The sequence below is a fragment of the Erithacus rubecula genome (assembly GCF_903797595.1).
Source record: "Erithacus rubecula genome assembly, chromosome: 5".
Lineage (NCBI taxonomy): Eukaryota > Metazoa > Chordata > Aves > Passeriformes > Muscicapidae > Erithacus > Erithacus rubecula.
The window spans coordinates 10,546,183-10,565,041 of NC_136687.1; the positions used below are offsets into that span (position 1 = coordinate 10,546,183).

General features: G+C 38.8%; 1 protein-coding gene across 2 annotated transcripts in view; it reads right to left on the reverse strand.

Annotated features, from left to right (window-relative positions):
* Positions 1-7,809: 7,809 nt before the first annotated feature.
* WFS1 (wolframin ER transmembrane glycoprotein) overlaps positions 7,810-18,859 on the reverse strand; it is a 32,758-nt gene continuing 21,708 nt past the window's right edge. Inside the window, exons 4-8 of one of the 2 annotated variants that reach the window (XM_079305526.1) lie at positions 17,515-17,659; positions 16,518-16,688; positions 15,843-15,926; positions 12,080-12,225; positions 7,810-10,457 (exon numbers count right to left, since the gene is read on the reverse strand). In XM_079305526.1, coding sequence (XP_079161652.1) covers positions 8,649-10,457; positions 12,080-12,225; positions 15,843-15,926; positions 16,518-16,688; positions 17,515-17,659 — 2,355 coding nt within the window. In that variant the 3' untranslated portion in view covers positions 7,810-8,648. The remainder of the gene's footprint in view (positions 10,458-12,079; positions 12,226-15,842; positions 15,927-16,517; positions 16,689-17,514; positions 17,660-18,859) is intronic. The other variant, XM_079305525.1, reaches the window with a different exon arrangement.

Below are 18,859 nucleotides of genomic sequence, written 5' to 3' on the forward strand. Positions count from 1 at the left end.
GTGCCCATGCTAATGAGGACTGTGATATAAGGCACAGGCATATACTCAGTGCATCCATCTACACTTAAAGATTGTATATGTCTGAATTTATACAGCAGAGCTGCCCTGGGCTAGAGAAACTTCAGGCTACAGGATGGAAGGACTCCATGGAGATTCACTTTTTAAACAACGATTAAAGATCAATTGAACTGTTACTAGAAGCAGTATTAGGAGAGATTTATGAATCATCCATTTATAACTGTAGGAAAGCATTTGTTGTAAAGAGAAAACTGAAAAATCCATTTATTGCAAAACCAATTGCTGGGCTCATCATCTGTCTGTCACACTGATGCAAGGGCACACATATGGGGAGTGTGTCAGCCAAGGACTGCCTTCAGTGAACAAGTTAGTGAATTCCTGCCAGTATGTGCTTTGAACAAATTTTTTTAAAAAACCAAAACAAACTAAAAACCCCCTCTGAATTGTTACTCACTGCATCTTCTGGATTGAATATGTTTTGAATATGCCTTGACCTTTTTGAAAAGATGGTTCTTTGAGTATTCAGACAGTGATATCCATCCTGATCTTCAGATGGCAGCTTTGGCTTTGATTCTAGACAAATTCTTGATCAGAACTTGGTCTGTAGACTACTTCCAAAGCATCTAAGCCCTATTAAAATAACATTTCCATTACCTAATTAATTGTTTGAAGCTATTTTCAGTGATTGTTTATTGAAGTTATAGTTTGTCACCTGAGGCAACAGCATGGCTTGTTGTCGTGGAAACATCTCTGCTGTCACCAGGGATGAATAGGGAGGGAGGAACGGGAGAGGAACTAGAGAGGAGATGCTTTGTTGAAATGCCTTGTTCTTTAAAGTGACAAAATTATTTCAGATAAAGACAGGCCATGCTGAGATCGACACACACAGATTCCTGGGATATTACATCTCTGTGGGCTTGGTTCAAGCCCTTTCTAATTTAGTGTGACACAGCTCCTGCTGTCAGGCACTGCTGTCTCCTGTGGTTAACAGCAACATTTACAGGGCCCTTTCTGTTACCAAACTTGCTATTATTGCACAAAAATCCTGCCATCTACAAAAATAGAACAAAATGTCTCTAGCAACCTGCTGTCATCTATCTGTTTGATTTGAAAAAGGTGAAAAATCAGTATTGCACAGTTTCTCTTATTGGCTTTTACCTGGTGTGTGATCTTGCTACAAGTTTTCTATATTCCCAAATCCTTATGTTAACTACAGTCCATGGGTATCTCAAACAAGAGTTGCAGTTAGAAATTCCCTTAAATCAGCAGGACTTCTACTGAAGTTTTTATTAAACTCTGCTACAGATTTTCTGTTTCTTGTTGTGTAGATAACAGAGAGTTAATAAAAAGGTTTAAGCTCTGATAAAGCATGATTTTTTTTTTTTTAATCTGCATGAGATGCAGGAAAAAAATCAGGGTTTCCATCAGCAGCACCATCAGGACTGTGTTTTAGTGTTTTATCACTACTCACTTTACTACAGAACCAGACAATGCAGATTGATGCTGACAGGCTTATTTTATAAGATCTTAGAGACAGGAACATTCTCAAAACCTGCTGAGCTGCAAATCAGCTAGGTTGCACTTATCATAAGTTTGCCATGCACTGTTTCATATGTTGTTCATTTATCATTGTGCAGTTTTTTACCACACAGGAAAATAGATTTTTTTCCTCCCTTTTCATAGTCTTGGATTGCAGGCACACTGCACAATGATGCCTTTGCCTGGCATTTGTTTAACTTCGTTTGTATCTGGCAGGGAATCAGCTTCACAAACAGTTATCTATTTTTCATAAGAGGGTTTTTTCTAACTGCATTTCCTCTTCGAAATGGAGTAAAACCAGACCCTGATTCTTTTGTTCCTTGGCTGTGCCCTCTGGAGACAGCAGCAGAGGGAGAAAAACTCAGCGTGAGCCTGGAGTGCCACCTGATGGCATGGGAGGCAAGGCACCAGGTGAGCTCTGTGCCAGCTGGGGACACCTGTCCTGTGCCAGCTGGGGACACCTGTCCTGTGCACCCAGGGGACACCTGCTCTGTGCCAGCTGGGGACACCTGTCCTGTGCAGCTGGGGACACCTGTCCTGTGCCAGCTGGGGACACCTGTCCTGTGCATCTGGGGACACCTGTCCTGTGCAGCTGGGGACACCTGTCCTGTGCCTGCTGGGGACACCTGTCCTGTGCCAGCTGAGGACATCTGCCCTGTGCAGCTGGGGACACCTGTCCTGTGCAGCTGGGGACACCTGTCCTGTGCCAGCTGAGGACATCTGTCCTGTGCCAGCTGGGGACACCTGTCCTGTGCATCTGGGGACACCTGTCCTGTGCCAGCTGGGGACAGCTGTCCTGTGCCAGCTGGGGACACCTGTCCTGTGCATCTGGGGACACCTGTCCTGTGCCAGCTGGGGACACCTGTCCTGTGCCAGCTGGGGACAACTGTCCTGTGCATCTGGGGACACCTGTCCTCTGCACCCAGGGGACACCTGTCCTGTGCATCTGGGGATACCACTCCTGGGATCTGGGGACACCTGCCCTGTGCCAGCTGGGGACACCTGCTCTCTGCAGCCAGGGAACACCTGTCCTCTGCAGCCAGGGGACACTTGCCCTCTGCTAAACTAGTAAACATGTAATTTTCTTGCTAAAAGTCCTGATTAGGTAAAGCACATCCGTGCTTTATCATCTGCTCCAGGCAGAGATGTGCTCTCTCTGGAGGTTAATTCCCCCCATATATGGACACGACCTCCTGGTGCCCTAGGACTGGGTTTTCTGACTTTTTAAAGAACATATTGAAGAAGTATAACTCACCAACAGGTGGGTGATGCACTGTGATGCTTCTGGCATCTGACAGCAAACTGCAGATTAGAACAGAATCTCTGCCAATAATTAATACTGGAAATGTGAATTGGTAATTACCTTTGTACGTCACTCACTGACGTCTCTAAAGCCAAGGCAGATGTCACTTACACCAACTAATCCAGCCTCATAACAAAAAAATTACCAACCAAATGAAGCTACAAATCTGGCAGTGAAATAAAAGCATTTTAAGTGAGTTTAGGTTTTAGCCCATACACACACTTCTTGTTTTTCTAAAATTTACACCAACTTGTACTTACAAGATTCATGAATGGGGTTAAGAGAAATATCAGTTGACATGAGAGTGTGAATAAAATCAGATCCACTGGCAACACCACAGGAACTGAACTGGAAACAGAGCAGCTGTGGAGTGGTTGCCCTGTGCCTCAGTGGAGCTGCAAAGGAAGCAAGGGAGTGTTTTATGGCAGGAGACAGAGTATACCCCCAGGACTCCAGAACTGGCACAGCCAGAGCTCACAGCGTGATCTACACTGAGGCTACCTAAAGAAAGGGACAGAAAGATTTCCCTTGCTTTTTCTACAAAGTCAGTACCCAGTCTTATCCCACACATTCCCCTAGCCTGCTGTGCTGCCTTTCTCTCTGTGTTTTACCTTCTACCACATCCTATGTCTCCCCACATTCTCTCTTCAGCCACATACAGTGGCCAGAAGTCAGTAAAACCCACCAGTTATTGCCACCACTGGACCAAACCCAGCCCTCCAGGTGGGCACAGGAGCAGTTTCTCACCAGCACAAGGGTAATTGCCCTGTCAGCTCCCCCTCTCCTGGGCTGTCAGAGGGGAAAGCTCCATTTGCCAAAGTGCTGTATTTCAAGTGAAAGATCTACAGAACTGAAGAAGCTGTATCTTAGCAAAATAACATTTCCAACACTCAACAGTACTTTACCTCAACTTATGCCTTAAGTCTAGAAATTTAGCATAAGAAAAACACTTATATCCAGCTTAATTTGTAACTTAATTTATAGCTATAGCTTAATTTGTAACTTAATTTATAGCTATACCTTAACAATCTAACAGAGCACTAACACTTAACACTAGTTAATCTAACTTACAATTTCTACAGTTGAATTTAGCAACTTAACAGAAGGACCCTTGGCAATGTTTAGCTCATAACTTATGTTCGACAATTTAGCCAAAGAACAACACTTAGCAGCAATTAAGTTTGTAACTATAACGACCTTACTTACAGGCCTAATAGATATCTCTGAACTTGGGTATCTAAGGTACTTAAACACCTAAGAAAGCAGTACTTCTCTCAGATTTGTTACAGTATATGCATTGGGGCATGCATACAGATAAAAACAGTCAGTGCAAGCAAGGTACCTGTGAAAAACTTCCCCCAGAGGTCAGTGAAATACTCACTTTGTATGCTTTTGCATCTCCTGATGGGGAAGGATGGGGCCTCATGGAATAGGGATAATTTAGCACTCAAATCACGATGCACAGTAAAAATCATCACTTCTTGCACAGATTTAAATGAAAATTTTTGTCAGATGAAAATGCTGAAATTAGTGTTGTGAAGCTGCAATCTTACAGAAGCTGCTTCATGTAGCTGTCAGTGGGCAGATACATACCCAATTTTTTTCCATACTCACATATTTTTAAAGGAAGGCTATAAACACTGTTTCTGTGTTCCTGTTGTGCTTCAAAACTTGAAGTTCAAGCTTAGTTAGAAGGGAGGAAAACACAAGTTTTCTCAGTGCTTAACATCCATCCTTAAGGGGAAGGTGACTAGTCTTTTCCACATCAGGCTATGATTTATAAGAGGAACTGTAGGATGCTAATGATTTTTTTTTTCCTAGAGTAAAAGGTAATAAAGCTTTTGAGTAATAATATGAAAATAAATGAACCATCTTAATGCATATGAACAGTGATGTGATTTGGTGTTTGGTTCCCAGGACTCCTATTTGCACACAACACTTGCTTGCATGTGGGTGCCAGAGCAGGTACATTACCTTCTTACAAGTTGGCAAATTGCACCTATTTTTTGCTGCATGGATTAATATATTTCTAACTCAATGACATAGTTGTTGATTTTTCTTCATATCCATCTGCTGTTCAAATAATTACAGCTGTGAAGCTGAGGTTGGAGTGCAGCTTCTTTCAACCTCCTTCAGTTGTTAGTGGATATGAGCCTTACACTGAGAGGCTGCAATGAGTTTCAAAAGTATTGAAAAGGTATTCACTATCTGGAAACTTCTTTTGCCTTTCCAGTGGAAATAGAGAAGCCAGAAGGCAGACAAGCAGCTCAGTGTAAGCATATAAGAAAGCACTACACTACCCTAATGGTAACACAGAAAGGTTTGGATTGGAAGGGACTGTCAACTGCCATAAGCAGGGACACTTTCCACCAGACCAGATTGCTTAGAGCCCATCCAGCCTGGCCTTGCCCCAAGGATGGGACAGCCACAGCATCTCTGGGTAACATCCTTATCACCCTGTATCACAAAAACATTGCAACAAATTGCCAATTAATAACTGCTATTTTATGGCATTTAAAAGATCCATTTGTTCTAAGAAATAAAACCACGTTATTTCCTACAGATCTACCTTTCTTTTTTTTTTTTTTTTTTTTTTTTTTCTGGGAGAACAAGGAAAAACTCTGCATTCTTGCCTCCTGCAAGATGCTGTTAGTCATTACAGAGTGGGCTCTTAAGTCACTCAGAATTTCTATATGTGTTGTGTTGTTTTTCTGTGCTTATGGAAGAATGTACCAGTTTGGAGAACAAGCAGTACTTTTTCATGTTACATTGAAAATGAAATTCAAATGAACTTTCTTTCTAAATTCTGTATATTATAAATGCTAAAGCTGAACTTACAGAGGAACAGCTGAACCTAATTTAGAATTGTCAATACCCATGTGATATCCTCCTCTTCTTCTGTTAATTAATACTAATTCAAAAGACTGAATTACCAGCCTGGAGAAAGGGCACCTGCCTTTGTTTATAATTCATCACATATTGAAAACTGAGTAAGAAAATAATAAATGTAGGAATAATTGAATAATTAACAGCAGCTTCCAGATTCTGTGACTCTCCAGCCTAGAAGATGGACTGGTTTGGAACAAAGAGTTGCAGCAGGAAAGGAACAATTATTTTGCGCTGTGTTTGCTTGCCAAGTGCAAAGTAAATAGAGGCACCCTTTGCAAAAACACCTTGATTATTAAATTTCAGCAATTTTGTGCTTGTCAGCTAAGATACACTTTAGATAGGAAAGATTTATCTGTAAAAGTTTTCAGAACAGTGAACACTAGACCGACAAGATAATGGAGTACCTATCCATCATGTTACTATTAATTTATCCTTTTTCCATAAAAATGTAAAAGCATCAAGGAGAAACACTTGGGAACTAGCATTAAAAGGTATTATTTAAAGGTCTTGAAGTAAAATTTCTTCCTCTGTCCCTTGTGATTGCACTGAAGAACTGAAAACATATGGAAAATGACCTTCTATGTGCTACTGTGCAAAATTTCCCACCTGTGCTAAAAAAAGGCACTTGACAAATTCAAGTATCCCCACCAATCCATCACTACAGAGCACATAAATTACTTTTCCTAGGATCTAACTAATTCAGAGTCTGCCTTTGAGGTGTTTTTTTTCTATCCATGTAAGTACATAAAGGGTAATTGTTTAACCTTGAATCTGACCAATATTGATATCATCAGTATTTTTGAAGGAGCTCTCCCCCTCCAAGGAACCAGAATTTTTTAGCTAATAATTCTAAGTTTGCAAATTCAGTAACAGTTATATGCCAATATCCTCTAACAACTTCAGCAAAAAAGGCTGAAATACAAGTTTCAGAATTATTATGATACAAATGGGAATTGAGGTACCAAGATTAAGCCTTTTGTCTCTTAAAAAGCAACTCATTCCAAAGAAATCAAGTACTCTTCCTCCTCTTGCAAAACTTCCCACATCTGACTTGAGTCACTTTTTCATTTTTAGGACATGTAACAACTCCTTCAAAATGCACCACAGTAAGTTGACATGCATACAAAGGGTAAAAGCTAAAAGGAGAAATTTTAACATTAATTCTGAATCCCAAGACTGCTGCCTTTTTTTCCTCCTGACAAACATATGAAGTTTCACAATTGTGTGTATGTAAGGGAAAAAAGTTTAAAAAAATTAAAATCTTTTGTGCTGAAATTTCAGAGCCAGAAAGAAAAACAGCCTATAGATGCTCTAAGAAAGGAGAAAGGCCAAAGCTGGGCTCCTGACAAAATGTGCCTGGGTAAGGGAAGCTGTCAAAACTTGCATTTACTTGCTATTTTATTCCTTTTCTTTTCCCTAGGTGGAAACAGAGATAGTTGGCAAATTTTCAAAGCTAGAAGCACCCCGAAGATATGACTTTACTTCATACATTTTCTGATGGGCTGAAGCATGACTGAGGGTCTTTGGATGGTGGGGCTTCTGCTGTGGGCACAGGGCAGCACACCTGAAGGTGCCTCTGGCATCCTCCCAGCTGCAGCTCTGGGAAATGCCCAAAAGGGTGCTCATGGCTGAGCATGCTCATTGCCTCACTGTTCCCAGAAGTTTCCCCTTTTCCATCAGGTTTCATTGCTAACCCTTTTCCCTGGTCCTGGTGATGACTGACACACAAAGGCAAAGAGGAATCTAAAGCAGGCTCAGTGGAGGAGGGAGGGAAATGGCAGGATGGATCTGTGCTGTGCAGCCATGGTGGCCAGAAAAGGTCCAAAGTCACAACAAAAGCAGGGGGAAGCACTGGGTGTAGACTGCACAGCTACAAAAACCTCACCTGGCACACAGATTTTACTGCTGGCTTCAGAACTGTCAAGTGCAACTTCAAGTATTGTGCACCAGAATATTTTAAACATTCTGAATTGTAGGTTTCAGTGGAAGCTGCTATCAACACAACACAAACAACTGGTCACAATGTCAAAGCATAATGAAGAAATCTTGTACCCATTCAATTCAAGTTTGTACTTCATGTTTATTTGCAAAATACAAGTGATTAAACAAACATTCTATTTCCATTTCCACTATAGACTTTTAGGCATAATTTCAGTTGCTGTGGCTTGTCCATTATTGGTACCATCTCAATAGCAGCCTCGGTATTTGCCTTTCACACACCAGCAAGGACTACACTTAGTGTAACCAATCAGAACAAATAGCAAATTTTGTACACAATATTTAATGCAAAGTAGAAGCCTGGGGACTTTGTAAAACCTTGCTGGGGTGTGAAATTTTGTGCCCTTTCAAAAAAACAGTGGTCACTGTCTTTGAGACAAATAGTGAAACAGTGATTGCTGTACGCAAATATCATCACCAGGTACTGACTCTACTGATCACTTTTTTCTAGAAAACACCAAATAAATACAAGCAATAAATGCAACAAAGGTTGTTGTCAGATACCTATTCTAAACCTGTGAAAATACAAATGGGCACATTGTGAATACTTAAAAGAGTAAAGTGCTTTTAACATTGAGCAAGTGGATGCATCTAGTGTTGTACCACAGGCAATATATCCATTTTGGACAAAACAGTTTCCATGCAATTAGTCAGCAGCAATCCCCTGCATTCATTATAATAATAAAGTATTATATATTACTTCAGTCATACAGGGTTTAAGGTCAGGATATGGTGTGTACACTTGCAAAACTCAACCAACTCTCTACATTAGCACACTTTTTGAGCATTGCTACAGCAAGGTAAATTTTTGTTGGGGTTTTTTTTCACTTAAGAAGCCAAACCTTTGGTAGTGTAAATGCAGTGGATACCGAAAATACCACTGAACCACTATGTGAGCACATTATGCAGCTGACAGGAATGGGAAGAAGAAAAAATCAAAAGCAAATTTAATGGCTTTATGCACTGTGCTCCTCCAGTCCTGCTCTATTTTCACGTGCCTCCCAGCAGGTAAGAGTTTAGACATGCAATTCAAGCAAGTGATTGCTTTCAGTTCAAAGACAGGCCATTTACTGCCAAGCCGACCCTCCAGAATTGTGCTGAATTCAATTATACTCCCCTGCCTCAAGTTCAGCAACACTTTTTTAAACTCATTGCTTGCCTTCAGCACAATATCTTTGGTTATATCATCTTCCTCTATAGGTTTGCTTCCATTTTTGCTACTGAAAGGCATGCCCACTGTTATTTCAAATTTGTACCGATCAAACATTTTCATGTGGCATTTATGCTTTGTCAAAAACTTCAGCCGACACAATTCCTCCTCCTCCAGTGTAACATTTTTGGGATCACAAAGAGGGTAGGTTTCACCATACAGGCATCTCATCCAATCACCAATAAAAAAGGGAAGCATATTTATTGCAGATTCTGCACTATTGTCGATTTCTGTCACGCGCACGTATTTGAACCGCCCAGTCCACGTCACTCGGTGTCCTTCCAGGTGACTGCACAAAATCTGAGTGCGTGCCATGTTAGTCTCCTTCCAGGCCCGGGGTCCACAGAGGAAACCATACTGATTCCACGTCAGGGTGGAGTTGTAAACTTTCATTCCTTCAGACCGATAGACATAGAACCAACAGAACAGCACTACAGCTGTGATCCACACCAGAATGAGTTTCACAATCGAGCTTCGACTGAGCGATTTAACCACTTCAACTGCAGAGAAGTTTACCTTTGTCCACCATCGAAAGAGCAAAGGAACAGCACACAGAACCAGGGTCACTACAATTTTCATGAGCTCCAAAGACAAAAACCACTTAATGAAGTGGACAAGACACATCAGTGCAATGCCTACACCCAGCACCGGGAGTGCAAAGAGGAACAGGAAGTAACCGATGGAGGCGCGAACGAGCCCAATGCCAGAGGACTCCCGCAGAATGACCACAGAGAGCTCACACCACATGAAGCACACCAGGTATGGGACCAGGTAGCAGTAGGTGCCTTTAAAATTCCGGAGTTGGGCCATTCTGAAGAAAAGATAGAACAAGTACAAAAACAGAAGGCATGGGATGCTTACATTGATCACAAAGAAATGACCTACAGGAACTGTAAAGAAGGTTTTACCTAAGAATTTCAAGTAGCCAACATTCCCAGGTAACACCTGCAATAGGGATAAGCAACCTGCAGCTATCTCAGTCATTAATGCCCTTCGTGTGTAAGGTTCTGCACATGTACTTAAACTCATGTAACTTGTCACTGTGAAGAAAACTGAGACAGTGGCTAACTCTGAGCATGGTATGCAGTCTTTGCTTGCTATAGGGAAGGAGAAAATTACAAAGAATACTGAGAGCAAAAAATAAATGTATGGTTCTAAGTGATTCCATCCAAAGTTCACCTCAGCTTGCTCAACATCTAGGTTTGGTTCAAAACGAAGCAGTAAGTCAGTCAAAGCACGGAAGTTTTCCCAAGCCTTACTGTCCTGAAAAACTTTCAGTGTGCAAATCACCATAGAAATGAAGGACAAATAGAATATGACTAGTGGAATAATGAAGGCAAAAAAATCAATTGTCAGATTACTGATGATGAAGAAAAAGATGAGAGCATTGATATGGTGTGTTGGAACAATGGTAGACAGCCAATGCATTCCTGCCTTTGATGCAATATCTATAAGGTATTCTTTAATTTCCATAATGGCATGAAGTGGATATTTTACAACCTGGAAAGAAAAAGAAGCATTTTATTAATGAGCAGTTTTGTATCTTTAGATCACAGACATTCTTAGCTGAAGCAGTAGCAGCCAGTTGTCTAACCTCAGCTAACATAAAGAGATTTATATTTCAGATCAATGTTGCCAATAAAATAAGATTACTGTGTCTGAGATTATTAGCTCCATTTTGATTAACTCAGTCAGATGAAGCTCAGAAGCAATTTTGATTTCAGGCAAGATGTATTTCATTACCTTTGACACATATAATTAAATGGTTTCCTAGTCAAATATTGTGCTCTGCTAACTTCATACTGAAGATAAACTACATGGCTACAGCCCTGCACTGCCTTAAGTCATTACTTTAGCTGCGAGTACTGTACTTTGAAGTGTGCAACTGCCACATTCTGCAAGGATTATGCTATACATTCTATGCATATTCACTGCAGGAAGTAGTGTCTATGATTCATATACACATACAGGAAGTCTTTACAGGTATGGTTATATCTTTAAACAATCCTTCCCAAGCATCTAGAAATGCAGCTGTCAAAACCTGTTTTGGAAGCAGCAGCAGTATGTTAAATTCAATTACTACATATTTACAGATTCTTTTAACTCCTCAACAGAAACTGTAGAGGATCTTAAAATTCTATCTATTTTTTGTGGCATTTTCCAACATAGTCAACTAGACAAACTGCTGGATTGAACACTCTGCCTCTAACCAACCATACACTTCACAAAAGATCAATTAAAAGGCACAGGATTTTTCAAACACACATTTAGATATTGCATAGGGACATTAGACACTGCTAGAATTCTCCTTCTCCTATAAAATCACATGTTTTCTCAAATCTTACATTTTTATATTAATTAGTTCAAGGGGAAAAGCTAAGAATATTCCAGCAAATACCTGTGTCACTGTGATGAACTGGGACAACACATGCCCCAATGATTTGGGCAACAGCTTGTTTATTTGTGAAGGTATTTCTATTCTTCATAAATACATCTCTTTCAGACAACTTGGAAAATAGATGCCTTTCACTCCCTCTTTTTTCCCCACCTCTGCGATATGATAATGGACAACCAAATTACAGCAAAAACTCTCAGGTCAGCAGCCATACATCCTCTACCTCACCTAAAATTTATGCCAGTATTGAAGGCATGCACCTTCATTTTCACTTCTCCTTTCACTGTCTAGAGAAGTATCAGTATTTAAGCTAACAGCAAGCTTCATCTTTCTTGAATTCCATCATAACAGAACCTTTTCATGCTATGGCTAATTCTTCTCACCTGCTTGCTCCTGTTTATATTAGAAAGATACGAAGTGTATAACAACATCTATAATAAAAATAGGGCAGTGATGACAGGTACATTTCAAACCTCACTGAAGATGTAATGAAGGTAGATTGTCCTCTTACAGGGAAAACTGTTGCCACTTTCTTTTAAATACATGACTCAAATATACAAAACTTGAAACATACAAGGTCAAGTCCAAAAAGAAGTTACAGTAACAATTCTTATATTGATCCATATACAGTAAACATCAGTATTGAGAAAGAAGTGCAAGTCACTCCAGTTTTTTCTGTGATGTTTAAGAGGCCATAAAAATAACTTGCTCCATTCTGCCTTTTTACCTTCAGTCGTAGGGGTAATTCTTCAGGACTCTTCCCTGCCAACTCATCATCTTCCTCCTCCTGCATAATCAGGTTAGATGGGATGATTCCCCTTGCATACTTCTTAGTAATTTCAACAAAGTCATCCAAAGCAATAAATTTTTTAGCTAAAAAGAGAAAATGAAAATTTGGAGTAAATTTTATCACAACATGTATTGATTATGAATTGGAACATTCATTTTCTTTCCTGCCAGTATCTAGTCGACAAAAACTGAACTACTAACAAGGTTTACCTTGCAATTTGTCCTGAGATCTCTGCTGAAAACAATGTATTTGTGCCAGCAATATATATAATATTCTACATCTTGTCAGATGAGCAGGTAAGTTTATTAAATTGATAAGCAGAAAAACAGAGTGAGTGAATGTAACTTATCTGCAAGTATTCCACAGGAAAAAAAACATTACTGGATTAGGCTACAGTTTTAAATCATAAATTATTGTATCTGCCTCAAAGAAATACTCAGCTACATTGGAAAGAAACACTTGTACAGAAGCAGTAATTGTCCTGTATGTCATCAACTGAAACACTAACTTCTGATTTGTCATTTCAGTGATTTTTCTGAATTCAGAAGTTACAGACATATAATTATGGGAAACACACAATTATTATATTGACAAGAATAGATATGGATTACTTAAAGTGTATAAATTTAATATGCTATATGGCTATACAAAGGGCCTCCTCCAGACAGTATCAACTGTGATCTACCAGCAACAAACTAGACCTTTTTCAGTTTACATAAAGACAAAATTCATCCCTCTTCCCTGGAAGATCCTTATCCACTTCTGTGAGCATAAGGGAGGCATGAGGTTACTACTGAAAACTCCAGGGAAACAGCAGGACAGAAGATGATTTATACACTGGTTCAAACTCTTTGTACCCAGTCCTCTACATTAGCATGGATTAACTAGTTTCTATGGCAGACACGCTGTACACATTAAAGAATTGAATGACAAAATTCTGTAACACAACTCCTACACAGTAAATTTAACTAGTTAGCTGATGTAAAGATATGAAAGCTGGCCTGCTTACTAGTTTGAGATTTTAAAGAGACAGATAATTGTTTCATCAAGTTAAAAATCAGATGATTAATAAGTTTGGACCTGGAAATTTTTAGATTTAAATATGCTACATTTATAGAAGCAACATATAAATAGCTCAGCATTTAATACTGAAAACACTGGAGATATAGAACAAAAAAAAAGTATTTGTCTCTAGATACATTATAGAGGAAGAGGAATGTTAAGAGCTCAACAGAAAATCAGCATCTTACAATCTATCTTTTGGATTAATCTTACAGTATGATTGTCGTCCTTTGGCTTGGACTTTTACCACTCCCCCTCCTCCATGCATGAACCCTTATGTCCCACAGAATACCATCTGGCATGCCTCCCAAGAAACAAGAAAGAATTTATTTTTGCTAACTATTCTTATTATTCACAGACTGTAAGGTTTTATTTGCATCAAGAAATCTGTGAGACTCTAGCTGTCTTGGTGGGCTTCAGATTAGGCTAAATATGAAAAGTGTCATCTAAATCTACTGTCCTACTGTGAAAAAATATACAGTGCTGGCATAGTCTTACTCGTGTAGAATCAGCAAGCAGACATGTTAGAACCTCACAAAAATACCTAAACAGCACTTTTACAGGATCATAGGACATCCTGAGAAGGAAGGAGTTATTAACTTACTATATATAGATGGCCTGTCCACTGCAATGACATGCACCCTCTCAGGCATGCAACAACTGCCCGTTGACAATGTCACCTCTAATTTTCTCTTTATACCTCCATTAGGGACAACCTAGATGAGATATCTGCAAACACATATTTGGCTTAAAAATTATCTTCCAAGTATTGGCAATGAACTAACACTGAAAGAAGAATCTCCTTCTGGCAAGGTAAATGAAGAAACTCAATGAATCTGAGAAGTAAATGCTGGAGAGTAACAGCTTTCTTGCTCCTCCATGAAAAGGTGAAAGCTCTCTAGAGAAGAGGTAACAAGCTTAACTCCTACATTAAGTGTTTGATGAAAACTTTTCATTTTAAATGTCATTAGTATTTTGCCAACCAAGTGTCTCTTCAATTGGTATAAAAAGCATATTTTGTAGATTCTACTTTATTATTCATAGATTTTTTTTCTATTTGGTTACGACAAATTCCCCTGTGTCCCCTCATCCACCCTAGGAAAAGAAAAATATTCACATCAATTTCTGCCCACACTTACATATAGGTACATTTACTGCCCTGCTACTTTATCTGCAATTTAAACCTTTAGAAAAATAATATTTGCCAGTTCCTCTTCTGATAACTTTCTGAATTACTGAAGAATCCAGAACTAAATGACTTGCTATGCACTCGGTAGCAGCACATGCCAGTTCACCTGAAGGAATGGAAAGAACCCAAATGCAACACAGCTCAAATGAACCCAAACACATCTGCATTATGATACATTGACTGGACAATGAAATTCAACAATCTTGTCCTTGAAGGACTGTTTTTAGCTTGTCAGAAGTGGCAGACAAGTCACAAAAACACCTGATACAGTCTCATAGAAGGTTTGATAGGACCATAAACTTGCTTTCCAAAATATTGTTTCTCACATCCCTTAATCCCTTATTCACACAGAGGGATGTGACCCTGCTCCTCTTTTACTTCTGTCAAAGCTAATAAAAACTAAAATACTTCACTCTTCTTAGGAATGCTATTTTTCAAGTCACCTGTGTAATGAACACAATCCTTGAAGATAAAGGCCAAATTTACCTAATGAAATGTAAATCAAATCTTTCAAGAAGTTTAAATCTGCAAACCTCCAGATTTGACTCCCTATTGCATGTATGACACTTTAGTTTCACATACTCTTAACTACAGGTGTATTAGTAAATAATTTGCTTTGTAACATTTGAAAGTGCTCTTCAAGTACTGATCTAGATTGCACTATTCAATATGACTTAGGGCATTTCAAGAAACTAAGATTTTCTTGACAATGAGTAATTGAACCTTATGCTAAACACTGTTCTTGAAAAACTACAAATGCTGCATTGTTGATAATTCATTTTCTTAATATAAACTACTTTGACTTTCCTCTTAAAAGCTCAAAAGCACATCAGCATTTCTTATTTGTGCCAGACTAAGAAGAACTTTCATTTCAATCCCCACTCCACCAAACCTTACAAAATTCACACACTTAGGTCTACAAATCTGACCGTGTGTGTGTTAAGGGGTTTAATTCTTCACAATACATGAACTAAGCTGCTGTACATAATGAAAGAAGTATTTTGGTGAAATATGAAAAGACAAATATTAATTATAAGGGAAGGGCAAAGGAAGCAAGGCAAATAGAATGAAGGATCTGTCTGCACTAAATTGGTGCATAATTTGTTCCCTCACTGTAATGAGAAACCTTACTGCATTTAGAACTAAAAAAAAAAAAATTGAAAATCTTCTTTGCTGAATAGACTTTTGAGTGTTGAAAGGGCAAGAATATAAAAATAACAAATGACATGCAAAGTCCCTTTTGTAGTTGACTGTAATGGGTGGTTGGTGTCTTCTGTGAGACCACATGCAGATCAGTTATTTGTTTTCCACACAGAATAAACTGACACTATCAGTTTATTGCAATCCAAACCTTCTACACATTCTTAGTTTGGCAGCACAAAATTGTTTACCAAAGCAACTAGAAACTAAAACCACTGGCCAAGACTAAAAGCAGCAGCATGCACTCACATTCACTGTTCACCAATCGCTCCAGCATCCTTCTCTGCTTCTGCACAGACTTCGGGACTGGGCCAGGCTGCTTCTCACCATCTGCTTCAACAACAGAATTTATGGAAAGTCAAAGCAATCAGTTAATGTCATCAAACAGTAAGTACAACATCTGGGAATGACATTTCCCCAAAGTAAGAAAAGACAAACTTACATAGAAACAGATAACAAGTGTATAGTTTTCTATATTCCTGTTACTGCATTTGAAAAAGAAACAGAAGTGCCATAGCTAACATTTAGTGCTGTAGTGGCAGAGTGTCTTGAAGACTGAGTCTGTAAATTAAAACATCTAGAGAGGTATCATCAGGATGACTGTTAGAGGGAAAAAAATATCCAATACAGCAAAGCTATAAAATAACTTTTTTTCCAAAGACAGTGAATGCTAAATAAAGATATTTAAAATATATGGTCACTTGAACAAGTGCTTAACAGACTCACAACCTACAGCAAGTGTTGGCCCAGAGAGCATAGTTATTAAAAGAGGGTTTACCATTGAAAGAGTTACATTATCTTAAACAGACTGTACATCTACTATTACTTCATTCCTGATTGTTCATAAAGCCCTTTAAGCTTCTAGCTGTACTGTCCCCATAAGTCTGTATTTTATCAATGCCATAAATCAGTTCATGAACAAACCTTCATTGTCAACTTGTCCAACATTTTCCAGCAGTTCAGAAACTGCTAATTGCTTCTTCTTTTTTGGATTTAATTTCCAATACATGACCAAGGCAGCTTTCCGCACAGCTCTCTCCAGGTCAGTCTCAGATGTTAACTTTTTCACCTCTTCCTCATTCTCAGAAGTTATACCTCAAGAAAACAAAAAATACATTACAAACGTATTCCACACTCATGCAGAAATTATAGATTTGCTCACAATTTATTTTTCTCAGTTTAGAATGAAACTTCTCAAGTTTCAGTCACATTCTGACCACCTAAGCAAATTACTGAAATGACCTTTCATGTCCATTGCTTATCAAGTCCAACCACATTGCTTAGGTTAAGCTGTACTTTAAAGATGTGCAAGGCATGCATTATACTGTCTTGCTTCATCTTCTGAAGCACAGTGGATCAGGCAAAAGGTAGTGCAGACAGGCATGGGTGACATGCAAAGGCACCAAGAACTGAAAAAAAAGTTGTTTTTCTTTTTTGTTTTGTTGGGGGTTTCCCCATCCCCTCATAAGAGTTCAGATAGTTGGTGGATGAGAAGAGAATTCCAAGCATGGGAAGTGGAAAGAGGATGAGAATCTTAAAGTGGGAGAAGACAGTGAACAAGACCAATTAGAAGAGAGGTTGGAGAGGGGCAAAATAATGAAATAACAGCAGATATGTAGCTGGTGTGTGGTTATACCTGTTCTTCAGAGTTAAAGAAAAGAAGCTTCCAAAAAAGGTGAGGATGAGAAGAACATGTGTGGATTTCATTAAAAAATTCAAGCAAATAATGCTTTAATAAGCAGTATTGGTAATTAAGTGTTTTTTAAATTACCTGTTGGAACAGTCTGTTAGCAACTACTCACACAATTTTGCCATGATCATTTCCATCATGCTTTAACCCCTCTTCTCAGAGTTCAAATGAGTACAATATCGTTTCAGATAATGTGGGAAGTGCAAGCAGGACTCCTCAGAGAAGCCATACCTCTTCTGTCTGCCAGGCATCGACGCAGGTGTTTGACAGCTTCCCTTCGACCTTGCTTGGCAGCAAGGATGAACCAGTCAACTGCACTACAATTGTTAAGTTCTTCATCCTCCTCTTCTGCTAATCTCAAGAAGTGCTTCCCCACCTATAATAAATAGGAAACAAAATTCCTACAATTACTGAAATATACTCTATTTTATGTCTTCTTCTTCCCTTTCATCCCCTGGAACTCAGTTAAGATAAATGTCTCTGAACAAAAGGTCAAAACATTTGCTCCCAGCATTGAAGAACATCAGCTGTAAGCTGATCTTCTGATTGGAAAGATCTGGAAGAACTGAAAGCAAGAAGGAATTGCAACACATTTGGCCAGGTCAGTGAATCAGTTACTATTGGTGTTCAGGAATCTGTCAGAACCAGGTGAAGTTCATGGTGTTAAAAGGTTACTTGAATTCTTTTCCTCCTACAACAATGACCAGACAATACTGCTAGCTTCATTTTAGAGCCAGAAAAAGCAAGTGTAATATAATCAGGTGCCAGTGACAATCAGAAATTCAGATGAAGCTGTTGACAAAGCCTTAACATGGAAGAAGGCTTCAAGAAGGGCAATTCCTGACTCACACCAGTTCAGTCACTGAAGGTCAAAGCAAACTCATGATTATTTGGTAAATGGAATAAAACTAATACTGCTTAAGCATCAAGCAAATTCAGTGAACAAGCTTATAAAAATTCTCCTATTACAGAAATTACCAAGGTGTCTGTATTACTGTTTTACAGGTAAGAAAAAAACCAACATTTTTTCTTGCTTCTAAAAATTAATATATATATGAAAAGATACTAGTAAATATATTTATGCAATAGTATGAAACACTTCTGCTTATCACAACACAAGGTGATAAAGAGTTGAATGGCAGAAAATGACCAGAACTACTAGACATTTTATCTGCATACCTCGAGAATCTGGGAAATGTTTTTGCTTGGCTCACTGCACTTTCTCTCTCTCCCCCTATTGTTACTTCAGCTACATTTTAGAAGCAATTAATGCAATACCTTAATATCTTTTAAAATCTACAATATTATCTGCTGGAACAAAAAACCCTATTGAGTTCAGAGAACCTTTCATTTGTTACTGCAGTATTTGATACTGCCACTAAAGGTGACTGAAGAAATGCTGTTGAAAGATTAATAAATCACATTATCCTTAATTAACAGATTTAATAGATTAAATGCAATGATATAATCAGAAAGGTCTTTCTTCTTCCAGTAAAGGCTGTTTCTCCAGCCATTTAACTGGTTTCACACACTTAAGTGAGTGCTTCAACAACTTCCACAAAGACAATTATTGGGT